The sequence below is a fragment of the Saccopteryx leptura genome, chromosome X, assembly GCF_036850995.1.
Source record: "Saccopteryx leptura isolate mSacLep1 chromosome X, mSacLep1_pri_phased_curated, whole genome shotgun sequence".
Classification (NCBI taxonomy): domain Eukaryota; kingdom Metazoa; phylum Chordata; class Mammalia; order Chiroptera; family Emballonuridae; genus Saccopteryx; species Saccopteryx leptura.
This window is the reverse complement of record NC_089516.1, coordinates 44,192,645-44,214,205: the sequence shown is the minus strand read 5'-3', so window position 1 is coordinate 44,214,205 and position 21,561 is coordinate 44,192,645. Positions and strand designations below refer to the sequence as shown.

The 21,561-nt window shown below is 47.4% G+C and overlaps 1 protein-coding gene across 4 annotated transcripts; it reads right to left on the bottom strand.

The window, feature by feature from the left end:
- Positions 1–212: 212 nt before the first annotated feature.
- SLC38A5 (solute carrier family 38 member 5) lies at positions 213–10,236 on the bottom strand. 4 transcript variants are annotated; one of them, XM_066356187.1, is made up of 16 exons: positions 10,185–10,236; positions 8,689–8,742; positions 8,535–8,610; positions 8,038–8,153; positions 7,873–7,946; positions 7,069–7,161; positions 6,856–6,934; positions 4,607–4,689; positions 3,800–3,858; positions 3,562–3,699; positions 3,276–3,355; positions 2,564–2,664; positions 2,219–2,334; positions 1,354–1,498; positions 1,163–1,266; positions 213–659 (listed from the first exon to the last, which is right to left on the bottom strand). In XM_066356187.1, the coding sequence occupies exons 2-16, from the start codon at positions 8,739–8,741 to the stop codon at positions 558–560; spliced, it is 1,419 nt and encodes a 472-aa protein (XP_066212284.1). In that variant the 5' UTR covers position 8,742; positions 10,185–10,236; the 3' UTR covers positions 213–557. The 4 variants fall into 4 exon arrangements, with proteins under 4 accessions (XP_066212284.1, XP_066212285.1, XP_066212282.1 ...); XM_066356188.1 differs by lacking the exon at positions 10,185–10,236 and adding an exon at positions 10,008–10,026; XM_066356185.1 differs by lacking the exon at positions 10,185–10,236 and adding an exon at positions 9,132–9,203.
- Positions 10,237–21,561: the final 11,325 nt, after the last annotated feature.

Here is a 21,561-nt window from a genome sequence, read left to right as displayed (position 1 = left end):
TGCACCTAAGACAGTGCCTGGCAGCCAGTAGGCTCTCAATAGATGTTTCTGAAGTGAGCGAGTGAATGAAACAATGAGTTCGGTAGCAAGTTATTGAAGGAGTGGAGAAGTGAGTGACTGTATCAGACCCAGCTCAGTACAACTCTCAGAGCCTCAATTCAGCCCTGTTGGAACCTAAGCAGGCTCCGCCAAAAAGTCTTATGAGGCCACAGTTGCAATTAAACATCTTTATTCTTCCCCTTTAACTTGAGGGTAATCCTGGCAAACAGCTTCTGCCAAAAGGAGGCATAAAGGAGTGGGCTGGGCAGGGCCTCCACAATGACCTGGCCTCCTCCTTCCCCTGTGGCGTTAAGGTTAGGACCATGAATCAAGCTCAGCATCCCTGGGGAGGGCAGCAGACCACTCTGCAACCTCTGCTGCCCCCTACCTCTGATAACCATGTTAATTGGAACCAGCCACCTTCACACACCAGGCCGGAGGGACCTAGGAGAGTGGCCCCATCTTCCTCCACACACACAGGTGCATGTGCACAGAAGCTTGGCTGGAACAGGGCACGATCAGTGTCCAGATGCATGGCTCTGGCCTGTGGCCCAGTTGGCAAAAATGAAGCCTAGACTGATCGCCATGAAAAGGACCCCCAAGACACCGAAACACAGAACCTAGGGACGAGAGGGAGAGAAGGTGGGACTGGTTGGGTCTCCACACCAGAGCTCCTCTTGAGAATGTTCTTCAACCCTCTCCAAAGAGTCCCCATTCATTTCGGACCCTCCCTCCTTTGTGCTCCTCTCCTTCCTTAAAACCAGCCCATTCCTGTGAATCTTCTTCCATCTTCCTAGAACCCTTCAGGGAGTATTCTCCTCCTCCATCCCCCTTGAAAGTTCTGTCTTCTATTAGTGCACCTTCCATCTGTGTGGAGAACACTCCCTCTATGCTAGCCCCTTATTGAGTGTCCCCTCTGTCTTTCCAGACCCTGCTGTTGCTCTGCTTCCTCATCTCCTTCCTAAGACAATCCCCTTCATTCTTCCAGACTATATACTTCTCTCCCTGGATATACCCTCTTTCCCCAGGACCCTCTTGAAAATGTCTCTTCTATCTCTAGCCATCTTGGAGTGCTCTCTCCTCAGAATACTCCTTTTCCCCAGCCCTTCCTTGGAAAGCTCACCTGGATCTTGGGCCAGGAGGAGAGGGGCTCCACCTCAGAGGGTACAATACGGAGGTAGAAGACACTGGGAAGGATGAAGATGAGGCTGGGGGCTGAGGTGGACCCTGGAGCACAAGCAAGAGGAACAGGAGTCAATGTAAGTTTAGGGTACAAGGCCCATATCAGATGGAGACTAGAGTAGAGGTACTGACCAATAACCCCAAAGATATCCCGGATGGTTGGCACGTAGATGACAAGGACATTGACCAAGACAAGCAAGATAAGGGCTATGGTCACATGCCATAGCCAGCTGAAGGCTTTGCCTGGGAAGAGCAGCTGCTGCAAGGCCCGGCGGATCTGTAGCCAGAGTACAGTAAGACACAGGTCAGGACCCAAATACTGCCATCCCCTCCTTATGGTCATCTCTCTTTGTTTCCACCCTATCTGACCATCCATCTGTGCCTCCAACTTCTGAATGAGCATCCACCCCTCTCTGAGAAGCCATGCCTTTTGCTTCTGTCTGATCATCCATCTATGCCTCTACCCACTGTTTGAAATCTTTGCCTCCTCCTCTATCTTATTATCTCTGCCTCCAACTGACCATCCACTTGTCCTTCCATCCTGTCTGAGATCCCTGCCTCTCTTTCCATCTAACTCTCTCTCTACCCATCTGAGAACCTTCTCCCTCCTACACCTCACTGCTTCTGCCTCCACCCTTTTCTTGTCCATCCCTGCTTCTTCATTCTGACTGCCCATCTATCCATGACTCTACCCTCTATCTAACCATTCCTGTCTCCTTCTTCTTTCTAGCCAGACATTTGAGCCTCCTCCCTCCAACTATTACCCTTATCCTCCTGACTCTCTGTCCTGCCATCTATGCCCCCTTCTGTCTGGCCATCTATTTTGCCCTCTCTGTCTACCTGATAACTCTGCCTTCCCTGTCTGTCTATCCCTTACCCCCTCCATCCATCCATTAATCCACTCCTATCTTTAACATCCATCTAAAAATCTCTGCCTATGCCCTCCACCCATCCATACATGTCCCTCGGCTCATGGCTCCCCCTCACCCCCACGCACAGGGAATAGCACTACTGGCACAGTGAGAGTCACCGCAAGCAGCACCGCCAGGCGCACACAGAGGATGAGCTTGTCCTCTCGGCTGTACATGTGTAGCATCTCTGCCTCCACGCTGCCTGAGACATGGGACATGGGATATGGAATATGGGATGCTGTATGTGGCAGGAGAAGCAGGACCAACATCTCAAACACAGACACACACACACTCACACACACACACAGCAACAAAATCTACAGGTGTGATGCATACCATCCCTTTGGAAACTGATAGGTCCAAAGGCATGGAGGGAAAGTGCCCAACCCCCATCCCAGTTCCCACCCAATCCTGGTTCCAGCCCCACTCACTGTAGAAGGTGAGATATCCAAAGGTGGCTGTAAGTCCATACATGCAAAACATGGCACCAATGGACACGTTGGCCACAGCCTGCATTCTGTGCTTGGAAGGCCTATGGCAGAGCGGTCACAGAATTGTAATGCCCATAGTCCTGGACTTGATTCAGGCTCCTCAAAACCAGCCTCCACCTTCAAAAGTCCCCATCTCCCAGAGCTGAATTTTAGCTAGTACACACGGATTCCTTTCTCTGCCTCCTCTGTGTCAACAGACAAGCCTCCCCTCTCTGTCCATCCATATCTCACTCCATATGACCATCTTTGCCCTCCCTTCCAGCTGACCATTCATACCTAGGTATCCACACATCCCCAATCATATCATCCCTAACCCCCCTTTGTCCAGTCCTAACTCCCTCCATCTGACCATCCCCCTTTCCCCATCCCCATCCATGCATGCCATCCCCTCCATCTGATCACCTCTGCTGCTCCACTCTGTCCTTTCACACTTGTACTGAATGTTAAAAGAGTAAAATAAGCCACAAACAGTAAACATTCACTTCCCTGTGTCACCCAAGGCCTCCTGACCACCTCAGACCCCCCTCCCTTGGCACAACCTAAACTCAACAATCAAACTACAGTCCCAGGACTGCTGTAGGGATTGTCAAACATTACGACTCTCACCCCACCTGTTGCCTCATCACACATGCCCACGTGCCTGTCCACTCACCGGCAGAGCTCTGTGTAGATAGGCAGCACCTCAGGGTGGCAGACAAAAGCGAAAGCCATAATGGGTACTGTGTAGAACATCTGGGGGAATGGACCAAGTACCCGAGATTAGAAGCTAAGGGCTCCATCCCCTCCTCTGCATCTCCTTGGCCCCACCACTGCTCTCCACATCAGACACTTGGAATCCCCCAGTGTCCAATCCCTGGCTCCACTCTAAGAAGAGCACGCTGTGTGACAGTACCAGAAGGCATGAATGCGGTGTGAGCCCTATCAGCCTGCACGCTCACCTGTGAGTCCACTGTGAACATCTGGGCTTCACAGCTTCTGTTGAACCCCTGGATAGAAAGGGCCAGGGGGCTCTGCCTCTCCTCTGCTGTCACATTGAGGCCCACAGTACAGCCAAGCTGGAACTTCTTATAGATGACCTGAGGGTAGGAGGGTGGGGAAGTGAGGTTACAGGGAAGGCTGTGTCCCAACATCGCAAACTCTCTTTCCACTTTTTCAGTCCTTCTCTCGCAGACTCACCGAAATGAGGAAGAACAGCATGCAGGTCAGAGAAAGGCCACTGGTATACCCCAGGTAGCCTAGAAGAGGCAATGACACAGAGACTCGGAAATCCAGGAACCTCCCCATACAGCAAATATTAAACCCCTAGTCCTCCATCAATAGATGACTGAATAAAGAAGATGTGGCACATATACACTATGGAATACTACTCAGCCATAAGAAATGATGACATCGGATCATTTACAGCAAAATGGTGGGATCTTGATAACATTATACGAAGTGAAATAAGTAAATCAGAAAAAACCAGGAACTGCATTATTCTATACGTAGGTGGGACATAAAAGAGAGACTAAGAGACATTGATAAGAGTGTGGTGGTTACGGGGGGAGGGGGAAGAGGGAGAGGGAAAGGGAGAGGGGGAGGGGCACAAAGAAAACTAGATAGAAGGTGACAGAGGACAATCTGACTTTGGGTGATGGGTATGCAACATAATTGAACGACAAGATAACCTGGACATGTTATCTTTGAATATATGTATCCTGATTTATTGATGTCACCCCATTAAAAAATAAAATTAAAAAAAAAAACAAAACCCTAGTCTAGCCTTCAAGACCATCTCACCCCAATTATGCCATATCTTTGCAAAAGCTTTTACTTCTACCTGGACCAGCCTCCTTTCTAGAGAAAACTCCTATTTGTCTGTTAAAACCCACATCAAACAAGCCCTCTCTTAGTGTTCCACAGTCTTTGAAAACGGGGATTCCTTCAATCTGGGACCCCTTCTCTAATCCTATCATCCAAAGAACAATGCAGGAAGCCTCTTACCCAAGTGTCTCATGAGGGCCAGTGGCAGGATGATTAACACACTGACAATGATGATGAGGAATTCTCCCTTCAAGAACCTGTTCCTAGGGAGACAGGAAAACATAGTGATTAGCTGCCTGCCAAGAAATCCTGTCAGGCAGACACTCATAGCAGACAACTGGACAGACAGATTTCTGCCTGTAATCAGGAGAAATGAGCCAACATCCCAGCTGTGTGGAGTCATTCAGGTGGTTACAGCGATGGCACAAGAAGATTAACAGAAACAGCCAGACTGATTATCAGACTATCAGTCAGACACTGTCAGAAGGATACATCTGAGAACACAAGCACAGCCAGACAAAACTGTACTATCAGACTCACAGGTGGGCATACAACCAAATGGGCAAACAACACCCCAAGTCAGTCAGACTCAGTCCAATACAAGGTGCCAGACACAAAGTGAGTCATGACCCTGGTGTATGACAGGTAGAACAACAGGCTGATGGCCTGGTCGGCAGACCTCAGTGCAGAGTCAAACAAAAGGTCAAAATGCACATGTGCAGTTGTTTGAACAGCCCAAGGTTTGCTGAACACCTTCAAGTAGCTGGGCCAATTTGGCCACATGGCCAAAGATAGAAATAGAGACCATATGAATCAGCCAGCTGGCCACACTATTGGAACCAAGCTCAATAAAAGAGTGGGATCTGCACAGATATTAGAGAGAGGATCCCCACAAGACGGTCAGTTAATACAGAATCAGCTGAACACTGTTCATTTGTTAAACAGGATTTTATTGAGTGCCTACTATGTTCCAGGCATTCACGCACTCTCTTTCTCTCTCATACACACAGTTACACAGAAATAAACAAACAAAGCATCATTGGCTATATATACAGTTGGAGCTAATTATAATAATTAAACACACCTAGCCTGACCAGGCGGTGGCGCAGTGGATAGAGTGTCGGACTGGGATGCAGAGGACTCAGGTTCGAGACCCTGAGGTCGCCAGCTTGAGCGCGGGCTCATCTGGTTTGAGCAAAAGCCTACCAGCTTGAACCCAAGGTCGCTGGGTCCAACAAGGGGTTACTCGGTCTGCTGAAGGCCCGCAGTCAAGGCACATATGAGAAAGCAATCAATGAACAACTAAGGTGTTGCAACGCGCAATGAAAAACTAATGATTGATGCTTCTCATCTCTCTCCGTTCCTGTCTGTCTGTCCCTGTCTATCCCTCTCTCTGACTCACTCTGTCTCTGTAAAAAATAAATAAAGTAAAATAAAAAAAAATTTAAAAATAAAAAAATAATTAGACACACCTAGGCACATAGACTGCCAGCTACCTGGATGGTTTCCAAATCAAACCAAAAATCTAACCAGATACCCAGAGTCAGCCATCATACACAAACAACTGAACATATGCAGCCAGCAGATGGATCCAGAATTTAAAAATTCAGTCATTGAGATCCATTCTCAGAACAAAAATCAAACATGCATGGTTGGAACAATACAGAGGACATATACAGTCATACTTGAGGATCACACACACACAGCCAGAGAGAATTTGCTAGAACAATGGTCACTAAATTAAACAAAAATGGAGTCTACTGGCACATGTAGTTGGAGCAAATCTCTCTCTCACACACACACACAGTTGGCACCATAGTGCACAGCACACACACACACACACACATACACACACAGTTAGCACCATAGTGCGCAGCACACACATACACGCACACTGTTGGGGTCGGTGACCGCACACTTATAGCCAGACAGATTCAGCCTGCCTGATGGAGCCAGAATCAAACAGAATCTGCTGGGCAGGGAAAGTCAGAGTAAACAAATGTCAAACGCACATGGCTGGAATCACAGTATACAGGACACAGCTGTAGTCAGCTCTCATGCAGCTGGCCAGAGAACCAGCCAGTACAACAGCCACAGAAGCAAACCCACAGACAGAGTTTAGATCTACTGGACAGTAGTCGCACGGTCAGCGTCAGAGTACATTGGACATACAGAGTCGGCCACCAGATGGAATCAGCCAGAACAACAGTCACAGAAATCAGTTCATGGTCTACTGGACTCCTATAGTCAGAACAACAGTCACACATACAGCTGGCATCACAATACACAGGAATCACAGTCAGACCAAAGTGGCCTGCCTAACAGTTTCAAAATAGAACATCTGGGACACGAAGCTGAAGATAACAGCCAGACCTGACAGGCAGAGTCAGTGGCCTGTGAACCAGAGCCAAGGGGTGTTGCTCACTCACCCTTCAGGGTCGACATTCAGGAAGGTGCCGATAACCAGAGGGAGTTCGGATTTGATGATGAACAGGTAACTGGACATGGCTGGTGCAGGTGGGGGTAAGTGTAAACAAAAGGATTCGCCTCATCCCCATACCCCATTTTCCCAGCCAGCCTGGGGAAGCCACCTCACCCCACTCCCTTTCTCCAAGCTGACCCCCACCGCCCAGAGTCCTCACCGCCAACATTGTGTAGACAGATGACTGCAGCCACCACAACCTTCCCCACAGACCCCAGTGCCCTCTGTCCCAGCTGCTCATAGGCTCGGATGCCTGTTGGGGGGGGGAGGAACAGGTTGTCGATCCAGGAAGCCGGGTCTGGGGTGAAGTCAGGGACCACAGGGTCTGGGAGCTGGGCAGTTGGGGCTTGGAATCATTAGGTCTGGTTAATGGGGGCTGGGGTGAGGGTTAAGCAATTAGGATTGGGTTTCAGAGTAGAATCTGGGAGGTAGGATCTCTGGCCAGGAACTGTGGACAGGGAGAAGGTTGGAGGTAGGCTGGAGGTGGGTAGTGGGGTCTTGGGAGCAAATCACATAAACGAAGTCTGAGACCACATACACATGGTCTGAGACCACATACACATGGTCTGAGACCATGGTGGGAGTAAAGTCTGAGATCAAGGTCAGTGGAAGCTTGGGAGCTGGGGTCTGAGGACTGAGGGCCTTGGGGTTGTACAGCTGGCTTACATGATTGGGGGTGGGCTAGAGACTGAGGGGTGGGGGTTAAAGGTGGAATGTAGTGGTCTGGGAATGCAGAGGGGCTGAGGGTGAGGGCTGGAGACTGGGACTCGGGAATCTGGGAGCCCAGATGAGGTCTGAGGGCCAGGGAGCAGTCTGGGGTCTTGAGTCCAGGGAGTTAAATGTGGGGTCTGGGGTCTGGGGTCAGGGGTCAGGATGATATGTTCAGAGTCTGGAGTTTGGGTTGAAGTCTGGGCTCTCAGGTCAGGGGAGTGGGCCAGGGCTCTGGGAGGAGCTCTGGGCTCACCTACAACACCAGCACAGGTCAGCAGGAGATGAATGGAGTATGAAGACAAAAAAGCAATGCACAGCAGCAGGCACCTGTGGCAGACGGCACAACTCAGACTTGGCCGCCAAGCCTCCCACCTGCCCCAGAACACCCCTGCCCCCACCCAGGCCACTTAGTACTCACAGGAAGAAGAGGACCCCTGTGTGGGCCATGGCATAAGCCAGCCCCAGGATGCCGCTGCCCATGATGGCGTTGCTGAGGTTGAACACTGACATTCCAAAGGATGTCTTCCCCTCAAACTGCGGGTAAGGGGCAAGGCGCAGGCATACATGGGGAGGAGGGCCAGGTGAGGAGACCAGTGCTGTGGCCCAGGAAAGACTAGACAGGAAGTGATGGGGTGGGGGGAATGGGCAGGAAGAAACCCAAAAAGGGCCAGAGGAGAAACCAAGAAGTTAGGCAGGAAAAGGAGTTGAAGATGGGAAGAAGCTGGGAAAGGGAGCACCAGGAAGGGAAAAACTAGGAGAAATTTTGGAGGGGAACATTTATAAGTGGAGAGGAAGAGGAGAGGGTAAAGCAGCTAGCAAAGGACAACAGCTGGGGGGGAGCAGGGAAGAGGGACTAGTAGGGGAAGAGACGAGCTGGACAAGGCGCAGTGGGACAGATCCTGGGGGGCCACTCACATCCGTGAACTGGGCTGGCTTCCTCCCAGGAGCAGGGCTATGGCTGGGCAGAAAGCCCTCAGATTCCTGCCTGTAGCTGGAGAGGGCGGAGAAATTGGGGGTGATCAGACGGTAATCCTGAGCCCCTGACCTCAACCCTTTGGTCCTGACTCACCCCACAGCACCCGCAGGTAGGGCTCTGTTCATCTTTGGATCCTGCAGTTCCATCCTGTGGGCAGAGAAATGGGGTGGTGGTCAGAGATGGAGCAGGGGGGCTACAAAGTGGGAGAGCTCGGGGGGAGGGGTTCAGACAGAGACAAACAGGTAGAGAACAAATAGAGATGAGGCAAAGGGAACAGGAGCAGAGAGGGACGACAGAGACAGGAAGATAAATGGAGTGAATTGAGGATGAGAGCGAGAGGCTGAGAGAGAAAGAGTGGGAGAGAGACAAGGGCATCAGAGGGGGAGAGACACCAACAGTTACTCAAAGAGACATAGAGAGATAAATAGGTGGGAGAGAAATAAACAGGGGGAGAGACAGAAAGAAAAAGAGACCAACCCCACAGCAGATGGCCATTTGGAGCTGCCACAGCCTCTCCTCCCAGACCACAGACTCACTGTCTTCTTGCTGTCTGGCTCTTTCCTTCCTAGTTCTCTGTGCACCCCACCCCCACTTCCCTCCACCCTCACCGAGTGGCCAGGCCTTGCTCCTTACAGGGACACCTGTCGGCAGACTGCCCCACCTCTCACAATACCCGCGGCCCCCCTCCTTCCAGCCTGGGCCCCAAGCCCAGCCCAAAGCTGATGCAACCTGACGGAGTGGAACCGGGCTTGGAGACCCCAGCCCCTGACTCTGCAAACTCTCTCTGCCATAATTCTGAATATCCTTACTAGAGGCCAGAGATAATTCCCCAACTAAGCACCACTCCAGGGACAGAAGTGATCCAGGACCCTTCCCTTAACCCCCCCTTTTAAGGACCAGAGGTATTTTCTGGGTCCCCTGTCAAGTCTTAAAACTCCTGTAGAGAGTCAGGCAGGGTGTACTTGCGGTCCTGGCCCAACTCTAGGGTTGCTTGAGGTGGACAAGAGGCCTCTTTCCAGGCTCCTCCACCCTCCTGCCCATCCCCAACAAGGAGCACAGAATTCCCGGAAAGGCTAGTGGCTGGCTGAGGTTCAAAGCTAGCCTAGATGCCCCCACTGCACCTGCAGTTGAAAGAGGGCAAGGAATGGGGCGTTTACTTCCCCACAGCAGGAGAGATACTCCCCTACACTCAGGGATGACAGCTCTATCCAGAAGCTCAGAGATGAAGGCAGACTCACCATCACCCAGATATACAAACTTGCATGCAAACTCACAGCAACGTACACGGAATACATGTACATGCTGACAGATACGTACGCACACAGAGAGCCCAGGCCATGGCAGTCACACACTCACAGCACACAGAGTGACTCAGCCTTAAAAACCTCATCATCCACAGCCTCGGACCGTACCCAGAGAACACAGAGAGGCACAGGAACAGGCTCACACCCAGCCACTAGAGATTCACAGACATCATCGCCCACGGACTGACAGCCACACTCAAGAGAACCAATAGGCAAATCATACACAGACAAGCGCACACCAAGTGCACAGACAAATCTGATTTCACATAGCCGACAATATCATACCCAGGTCCACTGTCTCCCACACACACTTCCAGGTTCAGAGGGCTCGGGAGGCCAAAGTCCAGATTCAGGCTGTATAATGATACCTCTGTGTGTATAAACTCATGTGTGAATTTGTGACCACGTGTGACCACATCCAACTCTGGTCACAGAGAGAGGTACTCACAGCAGACAGGATTGTACAGACAGAGAAGCCACCGCCACGGACACACACACAACTGCCTTCAAGCAGATGGCTGCACACAGCCGTGCACACATGCAACTATCGACAAGTCAAGTCAGAGAAGAAACACGTGGGGAAAGTACAGACAGGCATACACCCAGGAAAACCAGCATGCAGAGAGTGCTCTTCTTATTGTTACACAAAGGCGATCCAAAAAAATACACCTAAAGCTGCATGAAGAGGAAACAAGGGAACCAGATAGTATGCATCCGGTGTCACCAAGAGAAACACCAATAGGGCACACATACCTAGAGCCACTCACCAGGGAGAGACAAGCACAGTGGCAGAGAGGAAAGGCACACATACATAAGAGACACACACACGGGAAAGAGAAATAAACACACTAATCACTCACAAGCATTACAAAGGAGACACATAAACATTCAAGGAACACACACACATACACACACACCCACACACACACACACACACACAGAGCCCCATATAGATGAACTGCCCAAGCAAACAGTACCAACACACACAGATGCCAAAAAGGAAATACACAAATTGGACAGAGAGCCATAGACAAGATACAACCAGGAAAGTTACATAGGAAGACACATGTGCAGCCCATATATATATATATATATATATATATATGTTTGTGACTGAGAACATGTACATGCAGATGAGATATATTAGGGGTATTTACACACACACTCCCCTGTCTATCCTGGCCTACTCTGATGTCTCTTTTCTGATACACCTCCCTCCAGAGCCATTACACATCTGCTACAGGCAGGCCAGGGAAAGAGACACCTGTCAGCAGAGACCTTGGCCCAGATAGCTAAGGGGGCAGGGAGCTAGGCAGCTGTCTAGATTTCAAGAAAAGTCTGAAGTATCCTGTCCAAAGAAATAGTATACCTTGGACAAAAACAAAACAACAACAAAAAAAAACCCACAAAACAAAAAATACATACCTTTAGGATCTGGCCAGTTAGCTCAGTCAGTTAGGGTTAGAGCATCGTCCCAAAACACCAAGGTTGTGGGTTCAATCCCCAGTCGGGGCACATACAGGAAGCAGCCAATGAATTCACAACTAAGTGGAACAACAAATGAATGCTTTTCTCTTTCTCTCTCTCTTTCCATTCCTCTCTGTCTCTCTAAAATCAATCAATAAAAAAAAATTTTTTTTTAAATAACACATACTGATAGGGGAGCCCAAAAGTGAGACATTTGGCTTCCATAATAAGTAGCCTTTTGGCTGTAATGAGTAGGAAATCTGTAAGGGTTAGGAAATAGTTAATCTGCTTGCCATTCTCTCTAAACGGCTTCCTGGCCTTTACTTTGAAATGTAGCAAAAAGTTTACCTTTCCAGGAATGTCAGATAAAGCTTACAAGAGGAGGGACCTGCCAATTAGGGGAGTTTAAATCACAATAGTTGTTTGTAAAAGCCTAGCCACATGATTTACTGTGAAAAGTCAAGGCCTATAAATTAATTAAAAACTTAGCCTGACCGGGCACAGTGGATAGAGTAGGACTGGGATGCAGAGGACCCAGGTTCAAAACCTCAAGGTCTCCAGTTTGAGTGCAAGCTCATCTGGCTTGAACACGGATTCACCAGCTTGAGCACGGGGTCACTGGCTTGAGCGTGAGATCATAGACGTGACCCCATCGTCGCTGGCTTGAGCCCAAAGTCGCTGGTTTGAGCAAGGGGTCACTGGCTCAGCTGCAGCCCCCCAGTCAAGGCACATACGAGAAAGCAATCGATGAACAAATAAGGTGCCACAACTATGAGTTGATGCTTCTCATCTCTCTCCCTTCCTGTCTGTCTCTATCTGACTCTCTTTCTGTCTATTTAACAACAACAACAAAAATAAAAACACTTAGCCTGGCTATGGTGGTGCAGTGGATAAAATGCCTATCTGGAATACTGAGTTGCAGGTTCGAAACCTGGGGCTTGCCCAGTCAAGGCGCATATGGGAGTTGATGCCTCCAGCTCCCCCCCCCCTAAAATGAATAAATAAAATCTTTTAAAAAATTTAGCCCACCAATTTTAATTTTTACTTTGTATCCTAAGAAACAGGGAGTTTATTTTTTTCACAGATAATTCCCAGAGGCAGATGATTCCAGAGGCGCCAGGTCCCGACTGTTCCTGGGAGACACCTGTCCTCGGCTGCCTTGAAGATTTACCAAGGACACCAGATAGGACCATGACGATTGGGCCTGTGCTACATCAGAAGAATTTGCAGAGGACAATTTTCTGCAGCTGAACCTCCACCTCCTGAACATTGTTACTTGACTAACTGCATGGACTTTTTTTTTTCTTTTTCCCTGAACATTATAAAAACTGCCAGCACCAGGAGAGTGTTAAGGCAGCTTTGTGGACAGGACTCCCCTGCCTTCCAGGGTACCGGTATTTCTGACACTCTTATATACTGGTTTCGTCTTTTTTTTTTTTTTTTTTTTTCTGAAGCTGGAAACGGGGAGAGACAGTCAGACAGACTCCCGCATGCGCCCGACCGGGATCCACTCGGCACGTCCACCAGGGGCGACGCTCTGCCCACCAGGGGGCGATGCTCTGCCCCTCCGGGGGGTTGCTCTGCCGCAACCAGAGCCACTCTAGCGCCTGGGGCAGAGGCCAAGGAGCCATCCCCAGCGCCCGGGCCATCTTTGCTCCAATGGAGCCTTGGCTGCGGGAGGGGAAGAGAGAGACAGAGAGGAAGGAGGGGGTGGGGGTGGAGAAGCAAATGGGCGCTTCTCCTATGTGCCCTGGCCGGGAATCGAACCCGGGTCCCCCGCACGCCAGGCCGATGCTCTACCGCTGGGCCAACTGGCCAGGGCCGGTTTCGTCTCTTTTGATTGGCTGAATGTCATGAGCTGCCCTGAACCTGGCTCATTCCGGTAACAATACCCCTATCCACCACATCTGGACAGCAGCTTCCTGCTCTGATCATTCTCCTAGGGCCTTCCTGGCTCTCCAACATTGCCCAGCACCCGGCCACCAGGCACACAGGTGCTTTATAAATGCCACTTATCAAGTGTCATATTATCATCATTATTTTGTTTATTTCTGCCAAGTAAACTCTTCTGGGGGTGGGACTAACCTTCATCCAGCTCAGCACCCCCTAGCTCAGCTATGTTGCAAAGCACTGCAAATAAGTGCTCACCATATGCCGGCAGGAAGAAAAACAAAGGGGATGTGAAATCTGGCTGCAGAGGGAAGCCTGCTTTGGAAGGAACAGATGTCTTTATTTTTTTTAAAGGACGGCTTCTCTTTTATTTATTTTTTAATTGAATTAACTGAGGAGACACTGGTTAAGATAATTAACTATACAAGTTTCGGGTGCCTAATTCAAAAAAAATTTTTAAATTCATTTTAGTGAAAGAGAGAGAGAGAGAGAGAGAGAAGGGGGGAGGAGCAGGAAGCATCAACTCCCATATGTGCCTTGACTGGGCAAGCCCCCGGTTTTGAACTGGCGACCTCAGCGTTCCAGGTTGACGCTTTATCCACTGCGCCACCACAGGTCAGGCCAGGTACCCAATTCTAAATATATCTCTGTGTTCACCCTGCTAAGTCAAGTCTTCAACCATCACCATTTACCCCCACTACCCTCCTCCACCTGCCCCACCCCCACCCCCACCCCACCCTCCACAATCAGCACACTGTTGCTTGTCTGTATCCATTTTTTTCTTTTTTTGTCCTTTTTTGCTCAATCCCTCCACCCACCCTACCCAGTACCCCCACCCACCCCCACCCCAACAGCTATCAGCCTCCTCACTATCCATGACTCTGTTTCTATTTTGCTTGTTAGTCCATTTTGTTCAATAGATTCCGTATATAAGTGAAATCGTATGGTACCTGTCTTTCTCTGACTAGCTTATTTCACTTGGAACAGATGTCTTTAAGCCTGACCTAGGTATTGAGGCTGCGTTAAGAATAAGAACTCTTTATTAGATCATCACAGAAGGACCCTTTCTCGGGGTCATTTAAGGTTTTTGTTGGTTCAGGAAAGCAGACCCTTACGTGACATCTGGAATTCCTATTGAGTCTCTTAAAAGTTAGTTTGGGTTCTTATCAGTTCTTCTTAGCACACCCCTACTCCTCATTAAAACAGGTAACTACTGCCCTGGCCAGATCATTCATTTGGTTAGAGTTTCATCCTGAAGCACAGAGGTTGCCAGTTCAATCCCCAGTCAGGGCACATATGGAAATAGATCAATGTTCGTGTCTCTGTCTCGATTGCTCTTTCTCTTCCTCTCTCTAAAATCAAAAAAATAAACATTTTAAAAACTTTAAAAAAGAAAAGAAACAGGTAACTACTCAGCAGGGGGGGAGCGAGCTGCAGAGCAAAGCAGTGAACAGCGTGAGCCTTCCCAGCTCTGCCATTTTCTGGCTGTGCCAGGAGCAAGTTCTGAAAGCTGACCGTCTCAGCTTCCCTCCCAGGGTGTAACAATGCCTAGAGCCATTGGTAAGATTGAACGAATACAGGTAAATCACTTAGAACAATGACTGACACACAGTAATTGCTGGATAACATATTTGGAAAAGGAATTAATGAATTCTAAGCAATCACTCACCGGCTGCATTTAGGATTTTAATCTCTTTCATGCAGGCCCCCCATTGAATAACTCTTCAGTCCCTCAAAGCAGACCCTGGGAGGCAGGCTTTTGGAGTTGGAGTGCAGTCCCCTGCGCCTGGACCGCCTGCGTCTTTCCATCAGGCACTGAGATGCTCTACAGAACAGCTGGCCTGGCAGCTTCCCCTCCTCGACCTCTTCAAGAGGCCAAGGAGAGGACACCTTTACACTCAGTGGGGTGTCGGGTGGGGGAGCTGCAGGCCGACACCCTAACTCAGGAAGAGCCTGGGGAGTTCAGAGCCCAGTTCCTGCCCTCCAATTCCTTTGCCCTGCTGGAGGAAGCAAATTTCTTGGCGGAAAGATTAAACATCCCTTTGTGAGAGGCAAGAAAACAGGACATGGGAAGCGTCCCACAGGGTGAATGAACATAGGTCTCCTATGCCTGGCACCCTGTCCTCTCAGTGGAGCAGTGGCTGGTGGCTGGAACACCTGCTTTCTCACACTCACTCACTTCTGTGGGCAGCCGCGTTCCCACCACCCCCACGAGGCTCTTGAGCTCCCCTGACAAGCTGTTGCCCCCTCCCTGGCTCTCAGGGACTCCAGAAAGTGTCTCTCCTTGACTGTGTGTTCGCCTGTTGTCTGTCCACACTTCCCAGAGCCCCACATAAATGCAGAATGCAGCACTGAGAAAAGAATGAAGGAAAAGAGCAACAAAAGGGTTAATTAAACAAACATCTAACACCCACTGTGTTCCACTTCCTATTCTAGGTGCCAGGGAGGCAGCAGTGAACAAGACAGAACAGAAATCCCTGTCTAGTGAAGCTCACATTTCTGAGGAATGATGAACCAGTCATTCAGTTTTTTCTTTCTTTATTTTTTTATAGAAAAAGGAAGGGAGAGAGAGAGAGAGAGGAACATACATCTGTTCCTGTATGTGCCCTGACCAGGGATCGAACCAGCAACCTCTGTGCTTTGGGACGGTGCTTTAACCAACCAAGTTATCCAGCCAGGGCTTCATTCAGTTCTTTGAATACTCACCAAGCTTGTTCCCACTTCCCGGTCTTTGAAGTTGGTGTTCCCTCTGCCTAGAATGCTTTTCCTCCAAATACTGGTAGGGTGTGCGCCCTTCAGGTCTCAGCCCAAATGTCACTTCCTCAAAGACACATAACTGAAAAGTAACTCAGTCCCTCTCTTACTCTCCATCCCTTATCTTATTATTCTTCATAGCTTATATACCACCAGATGTAACAATACATATTTACATATTTAATAATATATTTAGCACACTTTAATAAGTATATTTCCCCACGTATAAGACACCCTTAATTTGGGGGCCCAAAATTTGGAAAAAAATGTATTACATAAAGTTATTGAACTCAAGTTTTATTCATCATAAAATTCATACAACTCCTCATCACTGTCAAAACTCCCATCTGTTATCTCAGGGGTCGGGAACCTTTTTGGCTGAAAGAACCATGAATGCCACATATTTTAAAATGTAATTCCCTGAGAGCCATACAACGACCCATGTACGTTATGCATTATCCAATAAAAATTTGGTGTTGTCCCAAAGGACAGCTGTGATTGGCTCCAGCCACCCGCAACCATGAACATAAGTGGTAGGAAATGAATGGATTGTAATACATGAGAATGTTTTATACTTTTAACGTTATTACTTTTTTTATTAAAGATTTGTCTGCGAGCCAGATGCAGCCATCAAAAGAGCCACATTTGGCTCGCAAGCCATTAGGTTCCCGACCCCTGTACAGTTAGTTTGTCCTCATCTGTGTCTGATGACAAATCACTGTCTTCAACAGTGAGCGCAAAAAAAAAAGCGCGAAAATGTGGGAAATGCAAGTGAAATGATCTACATCCACTGTATAAGATGCACCCTGTTTTTAGACCCCAAACTTTTCGAAAAAGGGTGCATCTTATACATGGAGAAATGTGGTAAATGTATGTAGATATTAGAATATTTATATATCAGCATATGCACCTGTGTATTCTAAGACAATGCATATATTTTATATATGTCCTACACAAAATGCATATATAACTATTGCCGCGGACCAGCGTGGCTCCAAATAACGGTGTGGAATTGAGGAAACACACTTTGTCAGAACAAAACCGATGGGACTGGGAGGACTCTTCAAACTGCCTGGCAGTATCTGAGTGCCTCACAGCCCCAGTTCGCTTTATTATATAGACCTATGCAAATCAAGGACCCTGATACAAAGTTGCACATCAAAGGCTAAGACAGGAACTCTCCCAAGGCAAAAACAGGATACATTAGTGAAATTTACACAGGATACATTAGTGAAATTTACAAACATCTGAAACAAACAAAGAGTCAGAGGAAGGGCATGTATATTGCTTCCTGCAACCCAAGGAAGGAAGTGGAGTGGGTGCAAACACTCAGCATCAAAGCCAAATATGGAGATGGAAGGGGTAAAACTTAGCCCCCTGCCAAGCCTCGAATCTATAATGGCTTTTTGCCATTAATGGTCCACAACATATCCCCCTTTTCTTTTTAATTTGTGCTGAGATTTGCACTCATCTGATTTTCTAATTTGGAGGCAGACGGAGAAAATACAGAACAAACACAAAATTAGTATAGCCAATGCTAACAGATACCCAAAACAAGTATACTAATACATCACAGTGATTAAAGCCTTTAAGCAAACTCTTTAAGCTAATACAATAAGAATCTATAAAAGAGTAATATCCTTAAAGTGTTCACCAAGTCCAAGTTGGCACCAACACCATTCCAAATCTCTGCAAATGCAACCCAACCCCAGTTCAGTCCATCAAAAACTGTCACAGGAGCAGGAGTCCAGGAAAAGTCCACTTTCAGGAGAAGTCCTCATGGCACTGGAATTGCCGTCTCACTTCCACACTCTGCAGTTAGCGTCAAAGTCCCAATGACCGCTGCTCCCAGCTGGCAATGACCCAGGTAGACTGGAAAAGCCATCTACAGCACGCATGAAGACGGAGCTTCCGTTTCATCAAACTGGAAAGATGAACCCAGGGGTCCTATACTGGAGCTTTACAGCCATGGGGTGGTGAGGAGAACCTTGGGATACACTAAGCTGGGTGGCAGAGGTAAATTTGTAAGTTGGCAAAAAAGGAAAAAAGGAGCTCTGAATTAGGAGTAGGTCCTAGCCTAAAATATGAGCGGGGCATTAAGGCAGGAGGAATAAAGGAAAGACTATATATTAATCAAAGCAGCAGAAAACAGGACTATCAATACCCACAACAGAGATCTTCTAGGGAAGAATAAAAAACCTGAATATTCAGGCAAGACCTACTTAAATGACCCTTGTGTAAATGAGACCAGTCTACCAGCTACTTGGAAGAAATACCCCAGGCTTATCCACAGTGTCGTAGAAGGGGCCGATGGCCCTGGGCACCTTTTAGCCTTCAGTGGCAAATCCCAGTATTCTGGGCAAGGTTAGGTCACAGGTGGCTGGAGCAGGGCTAGAAGAGGCTGAACCCTCCCTTAGAGGAGCGAGGGGGAAGCCCACCTTCCAGTGTGTCCCTTCTTCCTCACAGCAAAGGCATGTAAGCCTGGCAGGCTTTGGCTCAAATGACCATCCTTTCCACTATTGAAGCAGGGCCCTGATGAAGTTCCAGTTAGAGCGTTGGAGCCTCTGAGGGCGTATGCCAAGAGCTAGTATTTTACCTGATCTCCTTTGGGCTTTTTCGGCCTCTTGGTACCTTAAAAGCCATGCTCAGAAGATCTCGCTGAGGGGCTTGAGAGTCCCTATCTGCCTATATATCTGGAGCTATTCGGAAAAGGACAAAACACTGTTATTAGCTGGAATCAAATAAAAATAAAAAAGGTAGTAGTTTGCGGGACAAAAAAATTTGGTATCTCTTATACATCAGCATTCAAAAGAAACTGTTTGAAGTAAAAAGCATGACAGGGTAGACCTGCAGGAGCTCCAGGTGGACTCCCCCCCTTTCTTTTTATATTATTTACAATTGAATCTTCAAGCAAATGTTAAGCACACTTTACAATATTTTGACTTCAAAGATTGCAAGAAATTCTTGACTTTGTTAACTTTTAACAAAAACAGAGCAAATGCACCTTCAAGCAACATTCCCACACTTATCAAAACACCCCCTTAATATTAATTAACAGGCACCTTAAAGAGTACATATCAAAACTGAAAAATCCCAGTGTGATCTTCATTATTCTCCTATAGTAAAAAAAATCTTTACACTTTTATTATGTAAATCTATGCTGCTTCAAGCCTTTCACTTGCAGCCTGGAGCAGCCTGGCCAAACCAGCAAGTCTTTTGGATCCAAAATGAGCGCGCTTTACTTGTTCCAAACAAAATTATATTTATATAGGGAAATGAAATTATCCCCATTTTGTTTTCAATACTAGAGCCGGCACTTCCAAAACTATTATCATTATTACTTTTCATGTAAGGACTTAATTCAGGCCTTATAAACAAAAACACTTAGACATTAAACAAAGATTTTACAAAAATCACACAAATCAAGAGTGAAACCCGGGGTTTTAGAGATTAAACTATGGCCTGCTTGATCTTAAGTAGGGCTACCTTAATTGGAACGTAATAAGGATATATACTAAACAGAGATCTCTCTCGAAAAATCTCAAGACGGCCGTATGAGATTTCTATTCAGCAATACCCAAATCAGGCCCCCCCTTTCGCCCTCTTTTCAAGCAGTGGAGCAGGAAAATAAAATGATCTAAAACATTAAAAAAATTAGATAATAATAATTGAGAAAGGGAAGAGAGCATAGTAAAATAAGCCTCATACAATTGCTCTTGTAAAGTGAGTCTCTCATCTAGAATCATGGTATCTCACCAGTCGTTCAGGGATCCACCGAGGAGCTTCAGCAGACCTAGGAAAAACACACACATATCCTCGGCCCCATAAGAGAACAGGGTCTGGCCCTTGCCAGAGTCCTGTGAGCGGGTCCCTCCATCACACTTCAGGGAAGGCTTTCCTTGCAGGGTTCCAGAGTCTCTCCGCTGCTGAATGACCCTGTACATCAGTATTCAAAAAATTTAAAGTAAAAAGAGCATGACAAAGATTTGCAGGAGTTTCCTAATACTTAAGTTGCTATTTGGCTCCTAACTCTGAACACACCTCACAATGCACTAACCAAATCAGTAAGTCTTAAGGATCTACATTCTATTCTATTTAAATTTAAGTGAGCGCTCCTTACAAGTTCTAAAAACATTTTATTTTTTCTAAATATTAGAGCCAGCATTTCCCATTTTTGCATGCAAATAAACCTTAATTCAGGCCTTAAAAATAGACACATTTTGACAACATTAAACAAAGACTAAACAGAAATAAGAATTAGACGAACCAGACAAACCAGAGAGAAACCCGGATTTCAGAGCACATCCAGATTAGAAAGATGCCTGCCTGTTATTAGTCCGGGCATTTTCTGACAGAGGGACTGAAGGATGTGACTAAACAAAATCTCCCCGAGAAAATTTGCTCTCGGCAGCTGCTGGGATATTTCCTATAGTCAGATCCAACACAGGTCCCCTGCCTCAACCTCCAGGCAAAGAACAAGAAAGAAACAAAATGATAGTTCAGAAGACCTCAGTCAAAACATTACAGAAAATCAGCCCATGACAGAAAAAGCTGAAATTTTCCTAATACCTGAGTCTCCTATCCATTCTCAAATTCTATATTTGCTATAACTGGTGGCTCAGGTTGACTATGCTGAGATTTTTCTCCTACCTCAACAGCCCCTTCATGAAAGTCCAACTTCCACAGCAAATAATCACCCCCAGAGAGCCAAGCACAAGCAATCACCTTCCAGTCATTTGGGGGAAGAGCCTTTGCCCTAATAGTATCTAATAAACCAAGTGAAAAAGGGGCAGTAGGCGCATACTGAACACAAACAAGTTTAAGCTCTTTCAGAGTTTTAAAAGGTACAGGTTCATGTTCTCGCACTAGTCTCCCCATATCATCCTGTATTTCTACAACAGGAAAATGGGTAAAACCATCATTTATTGTTTCCCCTATATTTCAAGCCTGGTAATCAGCCTGATAAGGGAACGGAGGAGCAGAGGGTTGAATGTAGGAAGGAACTGAGGGCAGCGAAGGCCCCACGGCTAAGGCAGCCATAGCCACGGATTTTTCATCCCCCCTGTCATCCTCAGACTCCAAGTTATCCTTGTATTCACATCCCTCTGTTTCCAGCTCACCCTGATACTCTTCAGACAATGATTTGTCTTCATACAGAAACATTTCTACATAAAGGTCCCTTACTTTTGACCCTATCTGTCCCATATTCTTTTACTCCCAACTACACTTTCCCAAAAAACTTTCTTTACTCACTGTGCGCACTTCACTTTGGGGAGTTCCGTCACCTTCCTTCAGTTTTAGTTTCCTCGTACTCATACTCAAGTCGTCTGTTCGGGCGCCACTTGCCGCGGACCAGCGCAGCTCCAAATAACGGTGCGGAATTGAGGAAACACACTTTGTCAGAACAAAACCGATGGGACCGGGAGGACTCTTCAAACTGCCTGGCAGTATCTGAGTGCCTCATAGCCCCAGTTCACTTTATTATATAGACCTATGCAAATCAAGGACCCTGATACAAAGTTGCACATCAAAGGCTAAGACAGGAACTCTC